Source organism: Malaclemys terrapin, chromosome 8, assembly GCF_027887155.1.
Source record: "Malaclemys terrapin pileata isolate rMalTer1 chromosome 8, rMalTer1.hap1, whole genome shotgun sequence".
Lineage (NCBI taxonomy): Eukaryota > Metazoa > Chordata > Testudines > Emydidae > Malaclemys > Malaclemys terrapin.
The window spans coordinates 20,961,139-20,974,637 of NC_071512.1; the positions used below are offsets into that span (position 1 = coordinate 20,961,139).

The 13,499-nt window shown below is 38.7% G+C and overlaps 1 protein-coding gene across 2 annotated transcripts in view; it reads right to left on the minus strand.

The window, feature by feature from the left end:
- Window positions 1-3,783: 3,783 nt before the first annotated feature.
- UBTD2 (ubiquitin domain containing 2) overlaps window positions 3,784-13,499 on the minus strand; it is a 118,408-nt gene continuing 108,692 nt past the window's right edge. For both annotated transcript variants that reach the window (XM_054037646.1, XM_054037647.1), the window contains one exon: window positions 3,784-10,970. In XM_054037646.1, coding sequence (XP_053893621.1) covers window positions 10,573-10,970 — 398 coding nt within the window. In that variant the 3' untranslated portion in view covers window positions 3,784-10,572. The remainder of the gene's footprint in view (window positions 10,971-13,499) is intronic.

Here is a 13,499-nt window from a genome sequence, read left to right on the forward strand (position 1 = left end):
AACAACACTATTTGATTCAATCAGGAAGAAGTACAACCATCTCTCTCCCAGGCCCCAGCCACAGAGGTTTTTGGGTTAGCTTAAAACACCAACTTTTAAGAAACATATAACTCAAATAATGGTCCAGATAATTGTAGCTGTATAATTTTGTCCCCAGATACCGCATGCAAGTGCATAATCAGGTCTGATGTCATCCCATGTGGAATAGCTGATGCAGCTTGGACTTCAGGGCAGGCGCATTCCTCATATTTCATCCCAAGCCAGTTGCTGATATTCATGTCAACCCTCCCTTCCATACCACATTGCTCAAGTATTTTAGGATAGCAACCCTGCTCCACCCTCCATCTATATTACATCTTGCTTGAGACCGAGCAGTTCTCCCAATAGAACCATTTTATCACCTTTGAAGAGGCAGATGAAATAAAGTTGAAGATAAAACCCATCTGGCTCATCCCCTTTGATACTGGATTCATTCATGTTGGTCAGCTTTCCCCCCATGCTGTTTTCTGTCCATATTAAAATGTCTCCATTAAAAATAAGTGTGGGGGAAATGAGATTTGTCTCAGCTCCCTGCACCCGTTACTGTTGTTGTGGGGGAACGGAGCCAGACAAAGGCAATGCTTTTTTCTTTGTTAAAATAAATCATCAAATTAAATCCAGCTGTGGAGAGACTAGAAGGGATGGGCAGTTTCTCTTGTTAAGTATTTAAACCGTAAACGGAGCAGTTTACTAAACCCAGTTCCCCTTCTCACCCCTTCTGCTATACTCAATTTGCCTTAAGCCTCTGTGTATAGAACTTTCCAAGCTGTAGTTCTATACCAAGAAAGCTGAATCACATATGAAGGCCCAGCTTCTGAACTGAGGAATTGCCACCATGGTCCAGTGTTGTTACTTTAACAGTGGCATAGGAATTCATAACAGGAAATAGGACCTTATCCCTCTATTTCCCCACTCCCAAGGCTTTATTTCTGGGAATCAAGACAATGAAGCTGTTGAAGCCCCAGTTTTGAGGTTATTCAGAGAAATCGATTCATGTTTTCGAACCTGACAAAGGTGGAATGGCTGTTGTGACTCTGGCCCCTTTTAGTAAGTGACCTTTGTGTTTATCACTTTTTACCCAAATATTCTGAAGAACCATCAAGAACTAAACTTTCAGCCAGATTCTCCTCTTGTATACACTGGTTTAAACTGGAGTCACACTGCATGGGCTGCAGTAGACTTCCTCCAGATATAACCACTAGGACTGTCCAGAAAACAAGAATTTCACTTTGCAGGAAAAAAATGGAGGTTTCAACACTGGTTTGCCTGATTCACAGCTGGGATTTGAACTTGGGTCTCCCACATTCCAGTGAGTGCCTAATCATTAGGCTATTGGTGATTCTGGGATGAGTTCCTGTCTGACCAGAGGTTCCATCCCAGGCCTGCCAAATCTCCTGATGGATGTTTCATCTGAATAGATACATTGAAACTAAAACTTCGAGCAGAAACATAGTGGCATTTTCCAATAAAAACATTTAGTCAAAAATTTCTTAACCAGCTCTACTGCTGCGAGGAACAGAATTAGGCCCTCAATGTAGGAATCATTTCACCTACCACTATAATGTGACCCATTTGGAGCAAACGCTGTCAGCCTTTGATACGATGCACAGTTCCACTACACAAGACCTTAGGAGCAGACGGGAAGAATGCAATATCCAAACCTCAGATGGAGTGCTGGCAGGCAGAATGTAATTACCCTGTTGGAGTTTGACCAGTTCAGCAAGGTTAACACCTACTGCAGTTAAGCAATGCAGGGCCATTTATAGTATATTATGTAACCTGGTAGAGTGAGATATAGCTGAATAGTTAAAGAAAATACATTCACAAGTACAAATAGTAAATTTATTCCATACTCATTAGGAGTGAGGACAGAGTATCTTGGACACACGCAGCAGCCATAAATTGTATGTTGACCATACAATCAGAGCTGCTGCAACTGGACAGTGGTTTGCATTGGCATAGTCTCTTATTAGGGATGTAAAATGTTAAACGGTTCATTGGTAAGCATTAGGCTGACCGTTAACCGACCTTAAATGTTATCCCCCTGCACGCTGGCCGCAGCGGCCCCCAGCCCCGGCCGCCCCACGCCAGCTGGCCAGCCAACCTCAGCCCCAGCCCTGGCTGGAGCAACCCAAGCCCCTCTCCCTTTAATCGGTTAACCAATATAATTTTAATCATTTAAATGGTTAACTTTTTAAACAATATTTACATCTCTATCTCTTATACACACAACCTAAATGTTAACAGGAGTGAACAAGCATGAGACCCCACTGTTTTGTGTCTGTAGGGAATAGCAGCTGAGGAATTTCAACTGCTGTGCACTTTTGACTTGGAATTCTCTTTCCCATTAGGTGGTACATCAGTTACTGTAAATATAGACCTAAAGCCCATTTCCTGCACTGGGCTTCTGGACACTAGCAAAAAGTTGTGTGTGTCTTTATTGCCACATTGAGGTTTAGAGGGGAGGGGATAGCTCAGTGGTTTGAGCACTGGCCTGCTAAACCCAGGGTTGTGAGTTCAATCCTTGAGGGGGCCACTTAGGGATCTAGGGCAAAATCAGTACTTGGTCCTGCTAGTGAAGGCAGGGGGCTGGACTCAATGACCTTTCAAGGTCCCTTCCAGTTCTAGGAGATGGGATATCTCCATTAATTTAATTACAAGTGACCATCTATTACTTGAATGAAGGGCACTGTCAAAAGGGGAGATTGTGTTGGCACAATATCTTGACATGCCAAACCTTCAAAATGTAAAGTGCTTGCCATTACTGGGCTGCAAAGGAACATCTGCCCATTCCAGAAGAGGAAGGATAGCAGCCGTGACAACTCTTGAAGGATGGGTAGCAGTAGACTGTGCTCCTGTTCTTCCCCCCATCAAAAAAGGAGAGAGTCAGGAAGGACACTCAAAAATCCTCATTCATTTCTTTGTATTTAGTTCTTACATTATTTTTTCTATATTCTGTTATGAAAACTCTCTCTCCAAAAAAGTTAAGCAGGTGACACTAACTGTAAGGATGATAAAAGGGAGCAAAGCAACTTAGCCAGGATGATTCAAGCTCCTTTGACATGACAGGCAGTTAAGACTATAAAAATGGGCCCAACTAAAGGTTTGTCTACATGGTGCATTAATCCACACTAGAGGGGTACAAATTATAGTGTGCACTAGTGTTCATGCACTAACTGGCTTGTGTGGACCCTGCTTGTGCACTGTGTAGTACTGTTTGAAATGGGACTACATTAATATGCATTAGGGAACTTTTAGTGAGTGCCCGTGGGTCCATCCAGGCCAGTTAGTGCATGACATGCTGTGGCCTATTCAAATTTATTCCCTCCTGATGTAGAAGGCACCACATAGACATACCCTAAGAGATCCACCTAACACTTCACTTAATATTAAAGGGCAACTTCACAGATAAAGTACTTAACATTTCCCTCCATCCATAAAGCCCACAATACTAGACTCTGTGTGTAATATCACACACTACACTTTGAACTGTTGGATACCTTTGGTTCCCTACCCCACTCCCCAGGGACCTGGATTCTTCCACTGATTGCATACTCTATTTTACACTATTCCTGTCAAATTGTGTGAGATGCTGCTGAATGAAATTTGTTTTTATGACCGAAGCATCTTAACCTTTCATGGGCAAAAGTATAATAAAAAGACTGCAGAAATACAACTGGGAGTTAAATCACACTCCAATAACTTAAAAAGAGAAAAACAACACTCAGTTTGTTTCTTAAGGCATGGTGTTTCCAGTATTAATTTTATTTTTAAATCCAGAAAAAAGGAATTGTTGGTTTTTCTTTGCTTTTTTTAATACAAGAAGTTTTGTACAGAGTTTCTGACCCATAGAAATTCAGGTTTTGCTCTCAATGTTATAGACATCTAGCTATGTAAAAAAATTCACATAATTTAAGTTTAAAGACAACCTACTTGTGCTTTGCAATTGATTAAAAAATATGTGCGCACACTACTGTGATATGTCAACCAAATAACAGAGGTACAACAAAAATATACAATGAATCTTAATGTAACTCAATATTCACAGCATCTCCAGATAGGCTAAGAATTAATCATTGGACTGAACTAGCCAGGGAGGAAAAAGCATGTTTCACACAACCGGTGTGTTCAGTGCTAAAAGATTTAATTTTATAAAAGTTACGGAGGGAGGGGGGGTTGGAGGGTAGGGGAAAAAATCACATCACTGTAATCCCCTCATCCTTCTCTCAACAGCTGTTGGAATCATATTTGTCTGCATCAGTACCAAATTATCTAGCACCTTATCCTACGTAATATGAATATTTCTTTGATACATGGCACACAAGCTGCGTACAAAAGAGATTTATCATAAAAGAGAAGATATTTCAAGAAGTACAAATTTGATGGTACCAGCCATCTTTGGAAATCACTACCATGAGGCAAAGAGGATATGAACCCAAGTCCCTTGCACATAACATGTGAAAATGAAGTGTCTTACACATCTCCAACTGACTAGTGCACAATATTGCACTCATTGCTCAAAGATCTCCAGTTTCTAGACATTCCCTGGACTTGGAGAAGAGAGGCACAAATAGGGAACTTGATATAAGACCATTTGATTACTTTAGTAAAGCCACATCAACAGATTTTATTTGCTTCAAATTTCCTTAAACTGTCTCCAGTCTTTGGCTAGATTCAAATTGCCAGGAAAAAAAAAACAGGATTAAAAGTAATAAATCTGGATTTTTTGGAGTTCCAGGTGAACAAAATTTAAGGCAAGAGTAAGGATTTTAAGTTCTCAATTTGCCACATGGTTCTGATTCATTGGTCTTCATATTTAAATGTACAAATACAGCATTCCATTGGATAGATACCCAACAAATGGCCCTCCTCAAAAGGACAGGAACACACTTCTTCATGGATAGTCAGTGGCTATATTTAATAAGAGTTTCGAAGTCCATAGTAAGAAGCTCGGCTGATTAAAAAACCCATGTCTTCAAACTATTTGACTTTTGTGGGCTCAGTGGCATATGCACTATTATGTTTCTCCCTTGGAAGGAGAACTATAGCCCTAGAGTTATCATGGATGGTCCACCATGTCCTATGAACAGTAAGTGGCATCCACATTACTAGGGAGCATTTGTGGAAACTGATGAAATGGGAAAAGAGAAGAGCCATCTGCAGAATGAAGCAATTAAAAATGCTTTATGAAAATGAAGCAGTTTTAAACAGGCAGATTTGTATTGTCTGACAATTTTGTAGTTGCAAATGCAACAGTATATTATCGTCTACTTTGGTACAAGAGAGAAGCAAGGTTGTTGAAGAGATAGTTTGTTTTAAGTCATTGGACTAGCTGGGATATTAAATAAATGTTAAGGGGCGCTGATTTGGCCCAAAATACATTTCTTCCTTTTTAAAAAAAAAAAGTTTGCCATGTGCATGGAATTCACCCAGTTTCCCAAAGCAAGTTCTTTATACCTCTCTTTTTAAACACACAATCTATTCCAAAAGAATGTCTGATGTCCAACATTCATGAGCAAGCCTACAACCAGTGACAGGTGGAAAACAAAGGAAACTTTTTTAGTTAATGGAAATTATTTCTATTTCAAACACTTGACACGCATCTATAAAGTGAAGTCGACAGATTATGAAAAGAGCTGACGTGTTCTTTATAAAAGATTTAAAAAACCCAAACATCATCTTTGCATAAGATGTAGGGTCTTTAACAACATATTTACAATGATGTATGAAAGATTCTGCAAAATATAAATCAAGAATCAGAAATGTAACTTTAGCATTTGCGTTTATGAATAGAATACTGATGGACAAATTTATAGCACACGTTTAATTTGTCAACATTTATGCAGCTGAAATGCTTTCAAAATTCCATGGGTTAAAAAGCAGCCCACCATTGCATCAAACTAACAAAAATATATTTACTAACAATGCATATGTATGCAGAAGCATGTCTGATATTATAGCGATATTTTATCATTAATAGGCCATTCGCTTTATTGAATGTCATGATGTAAACTGAATGTGTTGCTTTGTCACATAAATATTAATCCTGATTGCTTTTTCTCTCCTACTAAATCAACTGATTCAGCTTTTTGAGAAAGACAAAGGGAGGTGGTTTTATTTTTATATGGTGCCCTTAGCCACCCAATCGCTATAAAAAAATCCCCTATTTACACTGCACTTTCACATCACTTAGTTTTCCAAATATTTCCCAGATACAGACAAGTAGAGGTTGCTGGTTTTAAGTAGGAAGTCAAGTGTTTTCTTAATATTACTGTCTCAAATAGAGTTTTCTGTAGACGATATTCACAAAATGTAATGCACAAAGGGCCAACATAGTGGAAACATAATTCAAAGTTACATACTATGGAAAAGTTTGATCACTTGTTCTTTTTGTAAAACAAAACACTTTGTAACACAGTTAGCAATACACATCCAATATGTCCCATTTCTGGTAATTTTTTACATCAGACTATATGTAGTGTTGGTGATCCTCTGCCTTTAAAGCTATTCTGGGAGTATAGAGGTTAGCCTCCATTACTTCTGGGTCAGATACAAGCGACACCTTTGCAATAACAAGCACAAAAGTCTAAGCTCTGTGTTAAACAGACCTGTCACTGACATAAGAATGTAAAAATGTAATTTACTGGAATCACTTCCTGGCCAAAGTTAATCAGGAGTGACACACACAAGGCCTATGGATCTAATGAAAACTTTATTCTGTTACTCCTCACTTGATTAGGTCAACTCTTGTGTACACATTATAAAAATCTCCCAATTAGTACACTCCTGTCTGAGGACACTGAGCTGCGTGATACTGTGCATTGATTGGGGTGCCCAATCTATAAGACAACAAATAAAGGCCACATATGAAACTTGTCAGGAGTACAAAGGCCATACTGAATCTGAGGACACATATTCAAATAAAAATGCACACAACACCATGTGCTCATACTTGCCTTTCTTGAATGATGAATGGAAATTGCTTGGAGTAATTCAGCCCTGCAGCTGGCTGGATTTTTTTTACTATGACTGCAAGGTGAGGCCAGAAGCTGCATTTTAGAACTTCACTAGTCACACTTTGGGGATCCAAAATTTACCCACAAAGTTCTGCTTTTCCTTCTTCTTGCCCCAGAAAGGTGTCCCATGCCTATCTATTTCCTAATGCTACACATGGGCCCCAATTCTGCTCTGGGATGCAAGCACACAGTTCCCACTGAGTCCAGTGGAAACTGCATAAGTTCATGTGGGGACAGATTCTTGTCCTGTTCATTTTTGATTTTATAGCCAGGGGTCTTGTAGGAATACCAAACCTGGTCATCTTACAGATAAAAGGAAGTATAGTATTCACTGAATATATATAGCCACATACAATATGTTCATCAGCATGAACACACATATATATGCATATTTTCAGAAATGATCTCCTTGTTAGAAGCATTAACCTTTTCCTTCATATGGATCTTATGAAATTTCTTTGTTTCCAGTTACATCTTCTATGTTCAAAAATAAAGTTGTGTGGTTAGGTTTGTCAGTTTATCAAGCGGGGGATAAGAGACCAGTATTCATTTTCACCCTTAAAAAAATGTGATTTGCAATCAGACAGCTTGGTCTTGAGATTTGTGCTTATGGGAAGGGAGATGGGAAGGAGAGTATGTTTTCTATGCAACAGCCCCATGGGTGATCAAATCCAGCAATGCTCACCCCCTTACATGCATGAAGGCCAATTCAAAACTGCTTGGACATCCTTCTCCTCACTCTCCCCCATCAAAATACTTAACGTAAAAAACTGTTACATGTTACAGCAGAAGATACTACAGTTGATGCTTTTTCAAAGGAGGTGTGAAAATGCATTTACATTGTTTGTCAGAAACCTGTAATATCAAAAATTATATTCAGTAAATCACCTCAAACTCTCTCTGAAAATGCATTCTACAAAAGAATGTTGGGAGTTACAAAATCATTATCCTAGTTACAGCTTTGTTACTTTACAGCTGTAACTTTCCCCCCCCTTCCAGAATTGATTCTAGGGAAACTCCATCATAAAAACAGATTAAAACAAAAATTTCTACTATATTTCACAAGACATGCTGCTCCAGATATGAAATTACTATTTGTTGCTTAGATAAAGTATAACATTTATTTTATAAAACAATCAATCAATGTAGTTTTACCAGGCACATTTGAACAGTGAAAAATCCATGAGATTTTTAAGGTGGTTGTGCAGAAATCCAGTATTTCCCCCTTCAAGATGCAAAAGACATGTGGTGAAAGAATCACTACATATTAGCTGGATTTTGTCTTAAAAATTCTGACTTTTGTGAATTTTACACCCTTTGTGAAAAAATCCAAAGGCTTTGTGCAAGTCGGGGCTTAAGTCTAACGTTTGCCTTAAAAAAAAAAAAGTGGAAGTCAATTTGCTGCTCACAAAAATGAGGGACTAAATGACATGGCTTCCTCCATACAACTCTGTCATTGCACTTCTGTGTTGCCAGGCTTCAACCTACCTTAAGTAGATCTGACAGTGAATTGTGCCAAGGAGCACTGTGGTTTTGTAACATACAACATGGGAACTATGATAAAAGTAAAGCTCATGTTCATGTGTGATGTGGTATCAAATATGAACTTCAGTTTCTAAAAGTGAAAGACTAGTGTACTAAACCCAAAGCGCCACCTAGCCAGTGAACAGATAAAAAGGTTAGAGCAATATGGAACGCCTCAGGAGTTGGCAATTTCAAGTGAACTGTGCTAGTTCCAATTTTACACTGCTATTTGCCAACTAAACAACCCCCCATTAAGTTGTACAGAATTAAATTAGCTCTCTTCAGTTCAAATGTAAAACTCTGAATCCTAAAATAGTGACTCCACTATCAGTGGAATAAAAGCCATTCTGGGCAATTTTAGATTTAGGTATGGAAGATAGAAAGAGAAATATAGTGAACCATGTCTGAATAGGCAAAATAGAGGTTTGGTAGGAATTAAGTCATTTGAGTGCACGAGGACTGAAAAACTAAAAATAATTGTGTTTATACAAGGAATGAGGGACATAGTTTCAGAGAAGGATATACCCTGTATCCCAAACTCAAGAGAGATGCAGAGCAGCCAAACAAAGGAACCAGATCGGTTTCTTTTAACACGGTAACAACTACTCAATAATTACATTATTTTTTTCAACATTATGTTCATCCTATTAATTAATTTTGTTATGTGAAAAACTATCATAAATGTTGTCCAAAGCACACTGCAACAGAGTGTCTGTTCCCAGAAAAAAGGGCTCCTTTTACATTCTGAAGGAAAAGTGCCAGATATTAAACCTAGTGACCATATTCTAAGCTCCTGATGCATTACAGTGAACATATTTCCACAACTACAGACTAGAAAGTGACCATGTCCTCCAACACTGAGACTTAGGGAATGACCTCTGTTTCTACTGGTAGTGACATGAACAACTGAATGTAGTGTGCTTTATATTCTCCTTTCTACGATTTTCCACAGAGTGTGTCCTCTGAGAATTCAGAATTGCATTCAATCATATTTGGGTGTAACTTTGTGATTTTATCTGGAAGTTAGGCTAGTATACCAATGTCAGTTGATAAAGGTTGTGCGATTTTTTTTTTTTTTTAAATCTCATATCAGTGTCCCTCTTGAAATTAGCTAGCCTTTTGTTAATTGTTTGTTTTACAGGATCGAGAAGGGTACAGTAATTTAGTAGGCACATTACTCAGGTGCCAATGAGCCAGAAAACTGCAGCAAAAGTCAACATTGCAGCAAGTAACTTTACAGTACAGTACATGAATGGTTTATTAAAATGTGTATACATTTCCTAAATTATTGCCTAATGCTCCAGAAGGCAGTATTTACCAAACACTGAAGCCTCAAAACGGCACAAGCCCATTTATCACCATCCTGGAATGTGTTAAAACTGGTTGGTCTGAACATGAAGAAGAGCCACATTTGGGGTGGAACACAGCATTGATAGAACACAACACAAACATCCGTTCTTCAGTCCACCTCTCTCTGGATGAGATTCACTATGCCACGGGAGTAATCTGATACAGCACATGAGTTAAACCAAAGCAGAAACAATCATCATAAATACTGAGCAAAGTGGACCTACCAGAGCAGCTACACTTATGGGATGAACTGTAAGTGGTGCCGATTTCATGAAGTACTACAATTTGGTTTAACTTTTTTTCTCTTTTTTAAAAAAATGTGCTTTCTCCATGGATCAATGCTCCACCTACAGTTCCAAGCATTATTACAGGTTTTTATTGTTTAAATGACAGACTTCCCCCTTACACATACCCTTCATTGCATTTGCCATGTGTTTCTTTCTGTGGTGTTAAAAAATATCAGATCAGGCAAATCCCAAGGGACAGTTTACATTTGTGTTTTGTTTCTGCAGATCTCCATCACAGATGGAATTTTTGCTAGTCATTTCTTGGAACCAATCCATTAGCAGGAAAACTCAGAGCAGAGAAAATAAATCCCATGTGATAGAGGAGGAGGAATGGAGAATCAATAAACAAGCAAGAATCAGTTTTCCACCGGGGTTGGATTTGCTAAGGGCTGGCTCACAATGACTTGCACCACATAATCCTTCGGGATTTTCAGCTCCTCCAGTTTCATTTTGTCTGCGAGCGGCCTGCCTGAGAAGAACCAGCGCTGGCTGCTGGGCTCCACTCCTTCCACCGTATGCAGTCGCCTCTTCATGTGATATACCGTGTCCATACTGCGGACCATAAGTTTGAGGTCTTTGCCTGTTGAGAGGCGCAAGCGAAGCTGGCATTCATGCCCAGAATTGGGTGGTGGATCGGGAATATCTAGAGTCTCCAGGTCTCCCTTCTCCTCTATCATATTGATAGGTGGGGCCAGGCAGTAGACTGGAAGCTGGTATCTGTTGCCCAGTTCATCGTAGCACTCTGTAAGAGCACCTTTGGGAGACAGAGGAAAAAACAGTATAAATAAATGCATTTTACACTTAAATCAAACTGGTGGTAACCACAAAAACATTTGTTCTTGTTCATTAGAAAAATGGTAGACTGCATTATATGCATGTGATTAAAATTACAGAAAGTTTTGGATAGATGTTACACTATTATAGGCCTGAAATTTCACAAGTTAGAATCCCTTTTTCTCCCAAGCCCCTTGATGGTGCCCACCCCAATGAGAACAAAAATACATTTCAGCATTCACGTTAAAGCAACAAGGAAATTGGTTTAGAGTCTTGGATAAGGAGTTCTCTCACTACTGATGTTGTAAGTGAGGTTCGACAACTCAGGAATTATAACTTACATTTACAAAGCTATTAATAAGAATCACAGCGTGTACACTGCAAGACACGCTTCTCACCATGAGACTTTCAAGAATTACACTAGAAAAATGTGGCAGAGCTACATTTTTAGCAATAAAGTTTTCAGTTAAAGTAAGTTAAAGAGAGAATTCAAGCCTGACTACCTATGTCACATATCACATTAATGCAGTTTGTCAGGAAAATGAGATGCAGTGGAAGCTAGCCTTTGATTTCCTAAATCAGAGCAGAAATCCGCTCTCAGTCAGTGGAGTTAAAAAGCATACATTTGCATACCAAGGAAATGCTGCAACGTTGTCTTGCATTTACCTGCTTGTAATGAATTTTCTCATTCTTGCCCCTAGATGGGGCACATACACTTGCAAGATTATCCATCTTTTTGTAGTTACAAATGTTTGAAGATGAGCCAAGTCCCTGAGCTACAGAATATTTTAAAAACTCTTTGACTCTGCAGTTTTGCACATGCCATCCCAACTGTTTCCCATTAGAAATTAAGGCCTTTTCTAGTTGGAGGCTTTTTTCATGCTGACAGTGAATTGCCTTAAACATTGCTGTTTGGTTGATCAGCAAAAATTACTGCAACATGAAATTATAACTTGGGGACATACTGCATAGCTCTTTAATTTCATTCTAAGAGTCGCATCTGATGCTGAGAATCACTTTCTTTGAAACAGAAACCTACACATTCTTTTTAAATATTCTGTTTTTTAAAAAGACATGTTTAGCTCATTCCTCACCAACATAAATTAAACATACAATGAGCATTGACTGATTAAAATATAAATGTCCCAAAAGCTGTCACATATCAGGACTTTCATCTCTATTTGTGTGACCAGCAACAATCATTATTCTGTGGGTTTCATAAGAAATCCAGAGGAATATGGTTTTCCCGCAGCAAAGTAAGTTTTTAAAAAACGAACAAAACATGAAAGAATGATATATGGAATGGACTTAAACATCTATGAAAAATGGAGCACTTCTAGTAATCAGTCAAGTGAAGCTGCCCTGAACTCAAATATTATCCAGTGATAGTTGTGTCCCCAAACTGCCTGCTCTCTTCTAGTAGAAGGTCCTTTTTTCCCTAAAATGGTCAAAAGGGCAGCTCCACTACACGAAAGAAGATAAATGTCTGTACTACCAATCTCAATCTTGTGCTGTCTTGTGCATTCCACAGTAAACCAAGCAGGAGTAATTAACACTTAATCTGTAGCTCACTGGGTACTTTATATAAAGTATGACAAGAGAAATAACTAACTCCTTCAGTTCTCACAGCCCAACGATTTTTTTTGCCCTTTTTTTTTGAATACACATTTTTATTTTGAGTACCTAATCAGTATAGCAAATATCCAACACAGCAAGATTAATTTTTCCTGTGAACAGTAAATTTATTTTTTGAGTGCTTTGCTACGTGCAACCAAATAGGTCTAGCATTTTTATAGTCCCAAGGAAGCTAAACTATATACCACATATCAATTAAAAAAAAAACGTATTTGCCATAAAAGAAAACTACTTCTTAGGCTGTGGCAGGGTAGGGCCATCAAGGGGTTAATATGAAATACAATGGTAACATACAATTAGGATAGGCTTGCCAAGGGATTTCTTCATGACCCATCTGCCTAGTCCATTTGAACCAACACCAATGCCAAAGTATATGCTATAAACAGCAGGTTGCTTAAACATAATCAGGTAAGCAATATTAAAACCCAGCTAATTCAGAGCAGTCTTCTTGGAATATGCACACAATTCTCTGAGGACTTTGAAAGGGGTAAACTAAAGTTGCTGTCTCGCCACTGAAAAATGCACAGTCTAATGACAGGACTAGGAAAGGTTTAAGATAAATTATAAGTATAAAAAAAATGTATTTGGAACCCTGTCTTCAAACCTTGCAATCTTTCTCCATCACTGTGAAATATTTTTAAGATTCTTGAAAATCCTTAAATGTGCCAATGCAGCTGCGCCGCTGCAGCACATCTGGTGAAGATGTTCCAAGCCAATTGGAGAGAGCTCTCCTGTTGGCATAAAAACACTACAAAGCAAATAGCAGAAGCTGTATCAGTGGGAGAAGCTCTCCTGCCGAGACAGTGCTGTGCACACGAACACTTATATCAGTGTAAGGGGGCTGGTTTATTCACCCCCGAGTGACCTAAGTTAT